The following is a 17,006-nucleotide window of genomic DNA, read 5'->3' on the forward strand; positions in this document are numbered from 1 at the left end:
ACGAGATTCTAAATATATCAGATAATAAACAACCAAGTTGACATAATCAACAATTGGGTCTTTTAATATACGAAAACCGTTTACAGACATTCAACCCTGCACTCTCACCTTTCACTGATAATCGCGACCGATCTGTCCACCATGCAAACAGGTCTCTGAATCCTCAGGCCTCGGGTCACGAGACGCCCGCCCTATCAAAAGGGGGCGTTCCTGTCGTTGTTGATAACACACTAGTTAAACTACAGAGTCATGCTGCCACAGTCGACTAGATGACCCACAGAGGTTATCCGTGAAGGTGAGGATGTGCTTATGTATTTATATACTGGTTTTGTTGAGTTATATCATGATTACTTTTTTGTGACATTTAGCGTTAGCGTAAAGCTGACATGTATAACGTTACACCAAAATATTATGATTATAAAATGTATATTTCGCTAGACGTGCACCGAGAGTAGTGTGTAGAGTTTACAAGGGCATGTTTCGTGTTTACTGATTATTGTTATCCTGTGGCTAGTTATATTAAACTGGAGAAATAAACAATACAACATGTTTATTTCAAACAATGACATATATGAAGACGAGTTGGGACAATTAGCAGTTGAAGTCAAAGTTCAAATTATGCTAATGTGCGTCAAGCCCCCGGTTCACTAGTTAAGGTCGTGCAACTGTTGGTGAACAACGTATATTTTAATCCCTGTACGAATTCCCGACCGTCATGCCTTGATGTAGTTACAATGAGGTTGCGTCGACTCTGTACATCACGAGGAGCGAGAAGTGACACAAACAGTTTATAGTTACATTGACCGAGTAAACCTTTGCGGGATAAACCTTTGGCTCGTCATTCTATATTCACGACATCTTAAAAGGAAGGACGTTTAAACCTCGCCCAGTCTATCCAGTAACTCAAATTGTATATTAATGTATTATGTCAGACTATAGCAGTTAATCGTTTGTTTGTTGTATTAAAACGAGAGTTGGGGAATCAGCTCGCTTAGCAGTGGTACCGCTGTACACGACCAACCCACACAACAACACAAGACCTGAGTGAATTAACACTCAGTTTATGAGACAACCACAGAATAGGTATATAATCAGTCAACAATAGAATGTTTTCTATCAATTTTTAGAGAAGATTTACAATCAGTTATAGAGGTACTTATATGTGAAGAACATTAGATGAACATGATATGAAATCATTACACAGATTATACATGTACAACACTAGTCACGATACATATTCCAAAATACACACGTAATACAACAGTTTACATATGATTGAATCTGCTATACCCCCGACACACTCTAGCTAATACATGACCCGAGTGGGCAATCACACAAGATACATTCAGTTCAGCCACAATACATATTCCAGAAGGTAAACAACGTAATACAGTTAACAGAACTGGCATAATCTATACACAGAAGTTGTGCATGGAAATATACACTCAAGTATGACATTTTCAGTTACCAATTAAACTTGCAGGTATTGCCAAAGGTAGTACAAGATAGTAACGTTTCTTATTGATTGAATAAACAGTCAGTTTATTTGACAGCCACAGAATGATTTGTGACTGTCTGTCGTCCGTATTTATACCTATTCTAGCTACTACAGATAATCTCATTTACTGATGTAACTGACGATGAAGCTGTTATTGCGAACTTTAGTGGCGCTATCTAGATAGAATTATATAATTTAGTTTGATGGAGGCATTGCTGATAAAGGTGTTTCCCAGTAAAGTTTAGTAAGAATAATAGCTTACCAGTTCCTAGTATGCCACGAATGTATACGTGGTACGTGTGATTTGATAAGGGTGGATGAGAAAGATATTAACGTCTTTTATTTGTTTGCCTATTCTATCAGACCAGCACCATGAGAGATGCGGGCCCTGTCCGTTATGCGTTATCGGTTTGACCCTTGGCAGTCTAATGATAATGGAACGTGGTCGTTAGTTGTAATATTCCCTTTTTTCACAATATCCAATTCTTAATATTTGGCATTTAACGTGATAAACTATTTATCAAACTTTGTTCATTTTCCCCATGTTAATAGTTGTTTAACGCCGCACTCAGAAATATTCCAGCAGTATGAAGGCGGTCTGTAAATAATCGAGTCTGGACCAGACAATCCAGTGATTGGCATCATGAGCATCGATCTATGCAATTGGGATACGATGACATACATCATCCAAGTCAGCGAGCCTGACTATACTCCCATTAGTCGCCTGTTACGGTAAGCATGGGTTGCAGTAGACCAATTCTAACCCGGATCTTCACGGGTGAGCAGTTAATCACTTCCGTAATTACACACGGCGTTATTTACAACGTCTACTAGCACTTGTATGGTGTTACGCCGCGTTTAGCAATATTCCAACAATATCACTGCAGGTACCCAAAACAATGGGCTTCACGCATTGTAAGCAAATGGGGAATCGAACTCTGGCCTTCGGCGTGGCGAGCGAACGCTTCAACCAGTTGCCCACCGCCGGTCTGCGGACAGTGGAACGTACTACTTAATGTTAAAGCAGCTTCAGCGCTTAGTTATTTCATTAACGGTGTAAAAGGTAGGCAAGATAAGAAAGATTACAGGAGATCTTTGTTGGTTTAAGATACCCAGTTGATGAGCACGCCTTCCTCTAGACAAAACTCCGCTTCGATTCAATGCTACTTCGCATTTTTAAAGTATTTTGGCAGCGTTTCCGTATTTCATGCAATGGCAATGTTAGATTATAGCTGACACAGTAACACCCGGTACTGAGACCCCTAACAGAGGGACTTGTCTCAGCCTACCCATTGTTGCAAGGTGGAATAGGGGAAGGTAGGTAGCGATCTGTCTTGTCATACCTTGAATTTCGCGAGCTCATAATATGTGTCTAACTATCAGTCTCCTTGTCATGATATTGACTGTGTCATAGTCATTGCACTGACAGTGGCCTAAAAAGATAATGACATATTTGTAGTTCATGTAAACAGTCCTATTTCAATACACTCACAGTGTCCAAGTTCACATACTTACATTGTCCTTGTCCTCATACTTACAGTGTTCCTGTCGAGTTGAAGTCACTGACTCAACTCGCACAGGTAGATTTTTGGTAAATGTTTTGTACCTAATAAAGTCGACATATGTTAAATATGAAATTAGGGAGCTCCACACTCACATGTTGTCGTCGTACAAAGGCATTGGAAATTGTTCATTGTCATGTCACATACGGGTTGCGCTGAACTCAGTATCTCGTGTGACCGCCAATGGCAGCAATCCCGGCTCTGCATCTCCTCGACACTGACTAGTGTACGAATTCTGTCCTGTGGAATTCTGCGCCAATCTGCTTTAACACGTTGTCCAGTTGTGGGAGTGTCTGCGGCGAGTTCATCCCAGAGGTGTTCGATTGGGTTGAGATTTTGAGGTCTCGACGGCCAGGGCAAGAGTTGATGTTGGTATTATGAAGGTACTCGGTAGTCTACCGTGACACGAGCTGTGTGCGGTGGAGCGTTGTCCTATTGAAACAGGTCCCTCTGGCGGGCAATGTTGGGAAGAAGATGAGATTGAAGAATTTGTTTCATGTAGCGATTTGCTGTCAAAATTCCCTGAATCACAACCAAGTCAGATCACATGGTGCAGAATATGCCTTGGTTGACACAGTGGCATGGCCAGTGTATGTAACGTTTCCGAAGGTTACTCAGTTTATTTTCAGATCTCCGAATCCAAGTGCTGTAGTCAACATGTCGACGTCACACATTCCCACGTCACTGGACAGGCGAGACTCATCGCTTCCCGAATCCCACCTCATCTTCTCCATCGTCTCTCTCCTCTTCTGTCTGCCTGTCGGGATATTTGCGATCCTTGCCAGCGTGAAGGTGGGTGTCACTGAGTGTACGTGAAGGTGGGTGTCACTGCGTGTACGTGAAGGTGGGTGTCACTGAGTGTACGTGAAGGTGGGTGTCACTGCGTGTACGTGAAGGTGGGTGTCACTGCGTGTACGTGAAGGTGGGTGTCACTGCGTGTACGCGAAGGTGGGTGTCACTGCGTGTACGCGAAGGTGGGTGTCACTGCGTGTACGTGAAGGTGGCTTGGGATTGATTGTACGAGAAGGTGGGTTGTGAATGATTGTACGTGAAGGTGGGTTGTGAATGATTGTACGTGAAGGTGGGTGTCACTGCGTGTACGTGAAGGTGGGTGTCACTGCGTGTACGTGAAGGTGGGTGTCACTGCGTGTACGCGAAGGTGGGTGTCACTGCGTGTACGCGAAGGTGGGTGTCACTGCGTGTACGCGAAGGTGGGTGTCACTGCGTGTACGCGAAGGTGGGTGTCACTGCGTGTACGTGAAGGTGGGTGTCACTGCGTGTACGTGAAGGTGGGTGTCACTGCGTGTACGTGAAGGTGGGTGTCACTGCGTGTACGTGAAGGTGGGTGTCACTGCGTGTACGTGAAGGTGGGTGTCACTGCGTGTACGCGAAGGTGGGTGTCACTGCGTGTACGCGAAGGTGGGTGTCACTGCGTGTACGCGAAGGTGGGTGTCACTGCGTGTACGTGAAGGTGGGTGTCACTGCGTGTACGCGAAGGTGGGTGTCACTGCGTGTACGCGAAGGTGGGTGTCACTGCGTGTACGTGAAGGTGGCTTGGGATTGATTGTACGAGAAGGTGGGTTGTGAATGATTGTACGTGAAGGTGGGTTGTGAATGATTGTACGTGAAGGTGGGTGTCACTGCGTGTACGTGAAGGTGGGTGTCACTGCGTGTACGTGAAGGTGGGTGTCACTGCGTGTACGCGAAGGTGGGTGTCACTGCGTGTACGCGAAGGTGGGTGTCACTGCGTGTACGCGAAGGTGGGTGTCACTGCGTGTACGTGAAGGTGGGTGTCACTGCGTGTACGTGAAGGTGGGTGTCACTGCGTGTACGTGAAGGTGGGTGTCACTGAGTGTACGTGAAGGTGGGTGTCACTGCGTGTACGTGAAGGTGGGTGTCACTGCGTGTACGTGAAGGTGGGTGTCACTGCGTGTACGCGAAGGTGGGTGTCACTGCGTGTACGCGAAGGTGGGTGTCACTGCGTGTACGTGAAGGTGGCTTGGGATTGATTGTACGAGAAGGTGGGTTGTGAATGATTGTACGTGAAGGTGGGTTGTGAATGATTGTACGTGAAGGTGGGTGTCACTGCGTGTACGTGAAGGTGGGTGTCACTGCGTGTACGTGAAGGTGGGTGTCACTGCGTGTACGCGAAGGTGGGTGTCACTGCGTGTACGCGAAGGTGGGTGTCACTGCGTGTACGCGAAGGTGGGTGTCACTGCGTGTACGTGAAGGTGGGTGTCACTGCGTGTACGTGAAGGTGGGTGTCACTGCGTGTACGTGAAGGTGGGTGTCACTGCGTGTACGTGAAGGTGGGTGTCACTGCGTGTACGCGAAGGTGGGTGTCACTGCGTGTACGCGAAGGTGGGTGTCACTGCGTGTACGCGAAGGTGGGTGTCACTGCGTGTACGTGAAGGTGGGTGTCACTGCGTGTACGCGAAGGTGGGTGTCACTGCGTGTACGCGAAGGTGGGTGTCACTGCGTGTACGTGAAGGTGGCTTGGGATTGATTGTACGAGAAGGTGGGTTGTGAATGATTGTACGTGAAGGTGGGTTGTGAATGATTGTACGTGAAGGTGGGTGTCACTGCGTGTACGTGAAGGTGGGTGTCACTGCGTGTACGTGAAGGTGGGTGTCACTGCGTGTACGCGAAGGTGGGTGTCACTGCGTGTACGCGAAGGTGGGTGTCACTGCGTGTACGCGAAGGTGGGTGTCACTGCGTGTACGTGAAGGTGGGTGTCACTGCGTGTACGTGAAGGTGGGTGTCACTGCGTGTACGTGAAGGTGGGTGTCACTGAGTGTACGTGAAGGTGGGTGTCACTGCGTGTACGTGAAGGTGGGTGTCACTGCGTGTACGTGAAGGTGGGTGTCACTGCGTGTACGCGAAGGTGGGTGTCACTGCGTGTACGCGAAGGTGGGTGTCACTGCGTGTACGTGAAGGTGGCTTGGGATTGATTGTACGAGAAGGTGGGTTGTGAATGATTGTACGTGAAGGTGGGTTGTGAATGATTGTACGTGAAGGTGGGTGTCACTGCGTGTACGTGAAGGTGGGTGTCACTGCGTGTACGTGAAGGTGGGTGTCACTGCGTGTACGCGAAGGTGGGTGTCACTGCGTGTACGCGAAGGTGGGTGTCACTGCGTGTACGCGAAGGTGGGTGTCACTGCGTGTACGTGAAGGTGGGTGTCACTGCGTGTACGTGAAGGTGGGTGTCACTGCGTGTACGTGAAGGTGGGTGTCACTGCGTGTACGTGAAGGTGGGTGTCACTGCGTGTACGCGAAGGTGGGTGTCACTGCGTGTACGCGAAGGTGGGTGTCACTGCGTGTACGCGAAGGTGGGTGTCACTGCGTGTACGTGAAGGTGGGTGTCACTGCGTGTACGCGAAGGTGGGTGTCACTGCGTGTACGCGAAGGTGGGTGTCACTGCGTGTACGTGAAGGTGGCTTGGGATTGATTGTACGAGAAGGTGGGTTGTGAATGATTGTACGTGAAGGTGGGTTGTGAATGATTGTACGTGAAGGTGGGTGTCACTGCGTGTACGTGAAGGTGGCTAGGGATTGATTGTACGAGAAGGTGGGTTGTGAATGATTGTACGTGAAGGTGGGTTGTGAATGATTGTACGTGAAGGTGGGTTGTGAATGATTGTGCGTGAAGGTGGGTGTCACTGCGTGTACGTGAAGGTGGCTTGGGATTGATTGTACGAGAAGGTGGTTTGTGAATGATTGTACGTGAAGGTAGGTGTGAATGTTTGGGCATAAAGGTGGGTGTCACTGCGTGTACGTGAAGGTGGGTTGTGAAAGATGGTACGTAAAGGTGGGTTGTGAATGATTGTACGTGAAGGTCGGTTGTGAAAGATTGTACGTGAAGGTAGGTTGTGAAAGATTGTACGTGAAGGTGGGTTGTGAATGATTGTGCGTGAAGGTGGGTTGTGAAAGATTGTACGTGAAGGTGGGTTGTGAATGATTGTGCGTGAAGGGGGGTTGTGAATGATTGTACCTGAGATCTGCTCCGCCCGTGAACTGATTCAGTAGGATGGTTGTCTTGCACGAACATATATTGCCTGTCGCAAAGTTTGTTCTATATTCATTATTTTATTCCCAAACAATTTCTCACAGTTTTTTTGTTGTTTAACGCCGCACTCAGCAATCGAGTCTTGACCAGACAATCCAGTGATTGGCATCATGAACATCTATCCACACAATTGGGATACGATGACATGCATCAACCATTTCAGCGAGCCTGACCTCCCGATCCCGTTGGTCGCCTCTTACGACACGCCTAGTCGCCTTTTACAGCAGCATGGGTTGCTGAAGACCTATTCTACCCCGGATCTTCACGGGTGATTTCTCACAGAAAAAGTTAATATTCATTATTTTATTCCGACACAATTTTACACAGAAAAACCTGATATGTTTGCATACAGCAGTATAAGGACATTCATGAGCTCTCCGGCTGTAACGTTGACCTGTCGCCTCGTTTGCATAAGTTAACCTGACACACGGTTGAAAAGAGACATGTCGAAAGTTCCTCAGATGCTTAATTCATATCCTCATGTCAACACAACATCCTGTTTGCCCCGAGCTGTATGCATTCACAACAGAAGGAAATATGCATACCTGTATACATTTAAAGCACAACTGTGTTCTTATTAGGCTTTTAAATATTCAGGCTGGACCTGACTGGTGTATTTACAGGTTGTTATTTTTGCGGCGTTAAACGACTTTCACTCACTAACCCAAGTCCATATATATCTATATACTATGCTTGTCGTAGGAGGCGACTAACGGTCAGGCTCGCTAACTTGGTTGATGCATGTCATCGTATTCCAATTGGGTGGACGCCGCGATATAATACTGTTAAAAATGGCGTTAAATCCCACTCACTCACCCAAATGGGATGCTCATGGTGTCAATCACTGGATTGTCTGGTCAAGACTCGATTACTTACAGACCGCCGCCATATAGCTGGAATATTGCTGAGTGCGGCTTTAAACAAATAAACAAATATACATATATATATATATATATATATATATATGTTCTCATATATATATAATAAAATAATAATGTCCACGTTAGTCCAACATCTTCTTTATATCTTTGTAATTGTCAGTTACACCGAAGAGCGGTCATGAGACAGCGAAAGTACTATGTCTGAAACGGATAACAATAAGAAGATGTTGGACTAACGTGGACTTTATTATTTTATTATATATTACATGTACACCGAGTGAACATCAACCTCATTTTTGTAACGACAAAAGCACATTTTTTGCTTTTCCTTTTTCGTTGCGCGCTCAGATGCCATGCAGTAAGCCTGTGGCTGAATGCAGTAGGGACACCCACGGCAGATAAAACTGGAATACTGGGTTACTGTTCGAAGCAGCGTTACACCCCACTCCCTCTGACACCCAGGGGCTCGGGTGTTGTAGGCGATGTCTGACTGTATGCAATGGTGTACGTATATATTCTGTCTTGATTCCAGGTGAGGGTTGCTATCGGTATGAACAACATTTCCGTGGCCAGAGATGCTTCAGCCAGGGCCGCCAAGTTATCACTGCTGGGGGTGATGTTGGGGAGCAACGTCTACATGCTGATTACCGTCCTTGTTATGTGCATCCTCTTCCAGGCGACTTGATGACGTCACACAGCGGCAGCCCTGATGACGTCACATGTGTTTTTCGAATATTTTGGTATTTCATCCCATTCGTCCCTACTCGGCCCTTTGCGACACCAATGCCGGAGTCACACGAGTGATCATAACTTTTGTTTATCCATACGACCTTGGAATGTCAATTACATCGTTTGTTTGACATGACCTGTCGTCACCTCAGAACGCAAGGATGATTAGCACGGGTTGCGCTGTACATATACTCACCTACAAGCACAACGCAATGATTCCTTTTGTATTTTGGATATCTGCTGAAGGCGACGAAATGTAACTTGGTCGACACGTTTAACCACAGCTAAATATTGCGAATCCATGTGAATCGATACAAAATAAAATAATAAGGTGGGGACATGTAATAAAGCGATCGTAGGGCTTCTTATACTTCGAGTTACAAAGTACCAAGACTGGAGCATAGACTTGAGCATAGACTAGAAAATACATGAATACTTGAACATAGGAACCTCCATATACAGTAAACTACGGTTATCACGAACTCAAAGGGACCACAAATGTTAGTTCGTTATAACCGTAGTTCGTTATAACCATATATACAGAAGATGGACGGGACCAGTTTTAACAAGCTAGTTGTGACTATTGGTCTGGAAATCACTATTGCGATAACTATTGATGTTGAAAGAAACTATTGCGATAACTATTGATATCGAAAGAAACTATTGCGATAACTATTGATATTTGAAGAAACTATTGCGATAACTATTGATATTGCAAGCAAGTATTGCGATAAATATCGATAGTTTTCAGTGTTTCATGTTAGATGGATTTTAGTGTTGAGTTAAACCTTGGAACTGCAGTTTATTTTGAATGTGATAACCATAACAACAAATAAAAAGTAAAGTTTGAGATATCATGTTTTTTCTTTACCCTAATGATTTAAGAAAACGAAACTTTCACATTATCATGTGTAAATTACTACCACTCATGATCAAAAGAAAAACAAATTTGAACTGCATTGCATGTATTATATTGATATAGTAAATACAATCGAAACTATCGATATTCCTAACTGAAATCGATACTATTGATCGGAAACTAATTTAACAATCGATTTATTGACTTTAAATGCTTACCAATAGCAATATATCGATATTTCGATTTATCGTGACTGCCCTAGTATAAGCGTGTTTTTTTATAAACGCAGATTGCTGACTATGCCAACTAAGAAACAAAAACTTCAATGTTTTGTGAAATAAACAAAGACCTTGACATGTCTTTTTAAATGTATCCCCCAGTTCGGGGTGTAATGTTTGAACATATCTGTGTCTGCATATATTCCTATGTGCTTGATCAGTACTTACAAGGCGACTATGCTTGTCGTAAAAGGCGACTAACGGGATCGGGTGGTCAGGGTCGCTGACTTGGTTGATCTTGGTTGATGCATGTCATCGTATTCCAATTGCGTGGATCGAAATATTGAATCTGAATGCCAGATTCACTCTTGATTGGGATGTGTGGTGTGTCAGCACCCTGTCCCTGCCCCTGGATGTCACCAAGGTGACGAATGCGGCGTCATTTCTGACTTCACCCCCGACATCTGACTGTAAGGCCGTGGTGTATCTGGTACACTGTTCAAGGCGGCGTCAACCTCCTTTCTCCTTGATATCAAACGGGGGATGAAAAATACATCAACTCTGCTCCAGGGACCTTAACAACAAGCAACCCATGTTTATCGTAAGAGGCGACTAAATGGATCGGGTGGCCAGGCTCGCGGACTTGGTTGATGCATGTCATCACATCTCAATTGCGTCGAGTGATGCTCATGATGTCAATCACTGGTTTGCCTGGTCCAGACTATTTACAGACCCTACCGTACCCCGTAAGGCCCAGGGTCAGAATAGGACCCCAGCACTCTGTTGCTTGAGGTCGGTGGTGACTAAAATTAAATCGGGTCAAGCTACTTGGTGATTGGTTGATTGCGAGGGACCACTAAACATAAACCACATATTTCTTTCCCTGACTCGGGTATTTAAAGGCTGCCATGTTATAGCTGGGATATTGCTCAGTGCGGCGTAAAACAACAAACAAACAAACAAAGCATTGACGTGAAACGGTGTAACTGGCTTTATTATAAACAATTTAATGCCAATTTCACAAACAGGTGTATTGAATGATTGCGTCAATGACAGCTGAAACGCACGATAGTAATAATGCACGTGCAAGATGTCAATGATCGTTCACCACGTGCACACGGGTCATCTGGCAGCCGTTGCGCTATAAGTCAAGGTTGGAATTAAATGGCATCTTGGCACGGGTTTTCGGATTGTAGATTTGTGCAGCTGCTACAAAATGTATGCCATACAAATGGAAAACGTCTATGTGTAATTAGAGACCATATATCGTCGTATGGTTCGTGAAGTAACGTAACGATAAACAATGGCCGAGGAGACAAAGTTGCCCAATACGAAGCGAACGTAAAATCTCAATAAAATGCACATACAATATATACTCTGTACGGTCTGATTGGTTAGAGATGAAACGGGGTTTAACGTCGCGTCCAAGATAATTGCACTTATATAGCGACGTGCATGCAAGTGTGTGTGTGTGTGTGTGTGCGTGTGTGTGTGTGTGTGGATGCGAGTACTAGTCCGGACTGAGGTCGATTTATAGCGCCAGCCCTCTGAGATACCATGCGACATTTTTAACATGAATACCCCACAGTGTACTGACTCCGAGCCAACCAGTCCTTGTTTTAGCCCCTTTATGCCGAGCGCCAGACAGGGTAACAACAAGTACTATCTTTTAACGTCTGTTGGTATGACGCGGCCGGGGATCGAAACCCGGACCTTCCGCTGTCCCGGCGGACGCTCAACCTCTTGACCACAGAGGCGGTCTTATTGGTTAGACATATGTTCACGTGGATTTCGTTGTTTGCTTTTATTATGAATCATGAAAGGCACTATCACTTAAAAAAGATGTCAATAGTTGAACAAAACCTATGCAGGAAAACAAGTATCTCAGTGTGTTATTCGCGTTGAGGGTTTGCCCTCTCTCAGGTACCGAGGACAGTAGTCGGGCACTCGGGCGTCCTGCCGAGGACCAGTGTTCGATTCCACAAGTGGGTACAATGTGTGAAGCCTGTTTCTGGTATCTCTCGCAGTGATATAGCTTGAATGGTGGTGATCGCGGCCTAAAACCACCCTCACTCACTCAGGAAAAGTCCCCTTCATTAAGTGTGGAAACAAATACACGTACACACTAAACGAACATTACACACGCGCACACACGCGCGCGCGTACTTTCACTGAGTACCAAGCTACTAAGAAGCAGTAATGTACAAGTTAAAACAACACGATAACAAACACTATATCAAAACAAAAACAGCAACAAACTTCACGTCATTCTTATCTTATCGGTACATTTAACATAAAAAACCCCACCAAATATATATTTGATTTGCCAGGTCAAAATGAAGCAAACAGTTGCAAAGCGCGCGCCCTTTTCGCAGTGTGTCTACAATGAGATAGACAGGATTAATTTTTACCGTCCACAAATAGTCACAAATTCTTTAGTATCCTGTATAATACTTCGCACACACGCCGGACTGTACGCCAGGTAAGTGTGTTGACATTTCAACAAACTTTAACTCATTTTGACCCAGTTCATATTCATTGCAATATCACACAGTAAAGGCGAAGGTTATTAAATTTTCCAGACAAGGAATTCACTCCCGTGGGTACTTAATCTTGCGTTTGTGGGTCGTCCATATTGTATCTATTCGTTTTTAAACCACGATCTGCATGGCAGTCACGTTTCCTGTGGACAGAGGGTGACGTTATTTTTGAGTTTGTCAACTTGTGTAAACAGTGTTACGGCGTGTTACTTCTTTGAACGTGATGTTGCCGTGTTTCCAATGTAGGTCTGCGACTTTTAAACAGTATCATTGGACTCAACTGAGTGTAGCTTATCTCCGAAGTTCATTCAACTTATTTTTTTCTGAGAGATGATTGTGTTCAGGGTTTAACCTGTTAGTAAATTCCGGACCTCCTCGAAACCACATATCAATCATTCAAATCTGGGTTGAAGTTTAAAGCACTTAGTACCAAGTGCGTGGTTACCTGTAGGGGCGCATCCAGACCCCCTTTTTAAGTGTAAAAAATGTCCTACTATGATAGCATATTGGTTTGGTTGTCAAAGTAAAATTAGTAATGTTTTATCTAGTCATTGTATCGAAGTCGTACGTTTGTTACGATGTGGTGATAGTATCTGTGATATGTTACCTCCAACGTAGACTTAATACTTGCACGTTCGTCAGATACTACATGTGTATGCCACAATATTGTACACTACTCAAAAGTAGTTAAAGAAGACCCGAGTTTTTTTCATATGACTATAAGGCGACTATGCTTGTCGTAAGAGGCGACTAACGGGATCAGGTGGTCAGGCTCGCTGACTAGGTTGATGCATGTCATCACATCCCTATTGCGTCGAACGATGCTCATGTCAATCACTGGATTGTCTGGTCCAGACTCGATTATTTACAGATCGTCATATGGCTGGAATATTGCTGAGTGCGGAGTTAGACAACAAACAAACAAACATCATATGAATATATTTAATCTGTCTTAACTTTAAAGTTTCCACTTGATTGTAATCTACCTGGCATGGCATACTGTTTTCATGGCATATTATTTTAACGCATGAACGAAAGGTTGAATGGCGTTTTCATTAACATACGCCCAGAAGACATACAATCGACTAAGGACAGATTTAAAAACTGAACACAAAATAGATTTGATCATATTTAAGCGACAATATTTACATACTCTACAACACATATGTGCCGACTGTCAGAATAATTGATTCTGTTTTATCCTTTATGTGCAGCTTAGGTTTTTCTACGGTTTGAATACATATGGCGTGTTGTACAGTGCATCCCAGTACAGGTTCATGTTTACACAAGTTTACGCAAGTAGTCGTAGATACATCCTTACTACAAAACGGTAATATCTTAGACATAAAGAATCATTCATTCTTTTATTCATGAGTGCGTATTGTTACAGTATCCCAGTTATATCACGGTGTGTCAGCTTAATGTGGGAGGTCTTAGACGTTTATCACTTCGGTGAAATCAACGAGCACGGGCATGGTGCTGACAGACCTAGGAGCATAATCGGGGCGAAGTGGGATTCGAACCCAATGTCCAACGTTTCTGCGTGCCCAAGCGAATTGCGGCGCCTAAGACGGCTGGGCCACTCATCGTCTTTAAAATACATTACATTTTCAAATAAACGACCGACGTTTATACAGTTTGGCCCTCACTCTATGAAGGTTCATAGATGAACTCACAAAGCAAAGTCAATTCTGAATTGTTTAATCTAACGACAAACACACCCGCCCTTATTACAAGTTTACAAGAAATGTCAAGGGCGTGATGAAATCGTAGGGTGAGATGCAACACTCAATCAAATTCGCTGTACATACCAGAAATATTTCTTTGATATCAGCAATGGAAAGGCAAAATTCATAAATTTATATTATTATAGCCTGACTTCTATGGACGTCATAAAGTAGTATTTATTTTTCATATCGCAAGAAAACATGTGAACGCAGCTTTGATATACGCTTCTGTTCCGATATTGTATTGGGTGTAACGAAAACTTCACATGTAAAAGCCATCAATTATCCAATTACAGAATATTATTTGCTTTGAAATAGATAGGCGACAGGCGTTTTGAAAAATGTGTCAGTGTCCATATCTGGCTTTTAATGGCTTCAACAATAAACCTCTCTCGGCCATTTTGTGATTCATTAAAATTACCCATGCTATCTGTGATTATACAAACAGGCATATGTGGAAATGAGTGACTTGGCTATAGCACTCATGTCAGGAGCATGCTTTGGGAAAGCATAAATATATACTACTCAAAAGAAGTTAAAGAACACGCGGTTCTCTAATATTACTACAGTCTGTCAGGCTATGACAGATTAACTTTTGTCTATGAAAGTGTATAGGTGTTTTAACTTATTTTGGGTAGTATACATATTTTGGATAAAATTCCATTTTGATTGCATATATTTAATACCGCGTGCATATTGCCGTCATTTGCCAGGAATGATAGTATTCGTGAAATTCTCATCCTTTAGAATAATGAAGAAGATACTTCAGCTGTGCAACACCAAGAAATGTCCAAAAAATCTAACAATAGACTCAGATAACGTACACAGTATAGTTTCTTAAACTATCCTGATGTTTTGTACCGTAATATTGGTCTAACTAGATACACTGCCGGACAAACGAAAGTATACACCCATGTTTGGTTGTGGCTAAAACTCAAACAAACAAACTTGTCATACCTCCATGTCAGAATGATGAGATTTGATTGGTCAACGTGATCTTAATTCCGAGGCAAGGTAGTTAACTGACTTTATAAGTCTAGTTTCCACCCTTGCCGATCTAGGCTGGAATTTCCAGGCTCGGTCGTGACGCCACCAGTGGCTATTACGAGTTATGTCCCTTCTATGTCCCTCCTATTGACCAATCAGATTACATCTCTCATATGACTTGCCTTTGCTTCAAACAAAACAGCGACACTCAGTCAAGACGATCTGATCGATAATCAAGACCTTCATTGTAATAAAACGGGTCTTATCTCGCGAAGTGTGTCAAATCACATGAGCACTTTCGTTCAAAACATGAAAAGATTTTGAAAATATCTGTCGACGCCCAGTTGGCAACACACATGCTCTGCAAATCCTGCAATCGACCGAAATCTGTACAACAATCGCTATGTTGTTTATGAACCGAATGTCAATTTTGTTATGCGATTTTGATTGGACTATGCATAGACTCGTTAGCCCAGCCAAAATATAACTCCATAATTGACGCCTAGCTCGGCAAGGGTGGAAACTTGACTTTTACAGTCAGTTAACTTCCTTGCTTCGGGAAAATACTTACATCCTGCTTCAAAGCAAAAAGAGTCAATGGAAGTCATGAGGCATGGCCCAAGTTAACCTCAGCTCAATCTTAAAGCTGTTTTCTGTCAAAGTATAATTTTTGTTAATTCTTTTATGTCGGTAAGGGAAATCCATTGTAAAACCCGGCTCGTGGTCTAACATCTAACGCGGGACACAACACCCCATGAACCCTGAGTGATCCTGCTGCGGAGTCTGTATTTTCATGTAAGTTTCGCAGCTATTTTTCCCTTTATGCTAAATGGAATGTGTTTCAGTGGATAATCAAGACTGGCTATTTTCTTGCATTGACATTTATTTATTTTCGATGGTGATGTAGTTCATACGGCTATCATAGTTGTGTTTTGGACCTTATATTTGCAGTGTTTTGGCCACTGTTTTCAGCCTAGTAACGTTTTGATGACGTTTTGCAAATCTTTGATCAAACCCAAGTATCAAGTGTATCAGTTCTTTGTCTGGCCGTTTAGTACATTTTAAACAGTGTTATATTCATGTAATGTGTAAATTGAGAAGATGATTACAAAGCCTTCCGGGTTTAGCAATACTAACAATATCATTCATACAGCCTGTGGACTATGTGTCTCTTTGCTCAACATGAATGCTTCTTACATTTCAAACTGATTTCTGTGATAGGTGAATGAACCTCTTTGTGGAGGCATGTCATAACTCATCGTTGTTTACAATAAATATAAAACGCCAACGCAACAAGTACAAAACTCGATTATCCGCGTACACAATCCGTAAGACAAAATTACATGAAAGGATGCGACGTTAAATTCTATTTAACACACTCTCAACACATTATATTTCCACAATGTACAGAAAACTGGATCGGTTAACAAACAAACAAAACTCTTGTTAAAATGTCTCCAGACAAAAGTCAACCCCAATAAAACAGGTTATACAATGCAAAGCTTACACTTTAAGGTGGTAGATAGAGCTATATACCTGAATAAACCTAAGGCTTTCGCTTTAACCTCTCTCTACAAAACAAACACCGTCGGGGTAAAATATAGTGTCCTCCCTCTATCCCCCACTCCCTCATTGTTTGTAGAAATGTTCCATATGAATGTCAACGAGTCGCTCCGACCTCCAACTGCGGTGTCGCGAGTACGGCTGCCAACAACGCTGACAATAATTACCCCACTAACAACTTCGTTGATATTATCCTTGTATTAATTACCAGGGTCTGCCAGGGTCTACCAGGGTATACCAGTCTTCAAGGGTCTACCAGTCTTCTAGGGTCTACCAGGGTCTGTCAGGGTCTGCCCGGGTCTACCAGTCTTCTAGGGTCTACCAGTCTTCTAGGGTCTACCAGGGTATGTCTGGGTCTTCTAGGGTCTACCAGGGTC

General features: G+C 43.6%; 1 protein-coding gene across 2 annotated transcripts; it reads left to right on the forward strand.

Annotated features, from left to right (window-relative positions):
- The first annotated feature begins 209 nt into the window (after positions 1–209).
- LOC139462104 (synapse differentiation-inducing gene protein 1-like) lies at positions 210–9,578 on the forward strand. 2 transcript variants are annotated; one of them, XM_071243605.1, is made up of 3 exons: positions 210–295; positions 3,690–3,852; positions 8,539–9,578. In XM_071243605.1, exons 2-3 carry the CDS (start codon positions 3,718–3,720, stop codon positions 8,689–8,691), a joined length of 288 nt encoding a protein of 95 aa, XP_071099706.1. In that variant the 5' UTR covers positions 210–295; positions 3,690–3,717; the 3' UTR covers positions 8,692–9,578. The 2 variants fall into 2 exon arrangements, with proteins under 2 accessions (XP_071099706.1, XP_071099707.1); XM_071243606.1 differs by lacking the exon at positions 210–295 and adding an exon at positions 2,735–2,815.
- The last annotated feature ends 7,428 nt before the right edge of the window (positions 9,579–17,006 follow it).

Source organism: Haliotis cracherodii, unplaced genomic scaffold (assembly GCF_022045235.1).
Source record: "Haliotis cracherodii isolate W230 unplaced genomic scaffold, xgHalCrac1.p SCAF_15, whole genome shotgun sequence".
Classification (NCBI taxonomy): domain Eukaryota; kingdom Metazoa; phylum Mollusca; class Gastropoda; order Lepetellida; family Haliotidae; genus Haliotis; species Haliotis cracherodii.

What these genes read in the sequence shown, in the direction of transcription:
- LOC139462104 (XM_071243605.1), top strand. Translation starts at nt 3,718, where the DNA reads ATGTCGACGTCACACATTCCCACGTCACTGGACAGGCGAGACTCATCG. An exon ending in CGATCCTTGCCAGCGTGAAG is followed by an intron (nt 3,853 to 8,538) that starts GTGGGTGTCACT and finishes TCTTGATTCCAG; the next exon opens with GTGAGGGTTGCTATCGGTAT.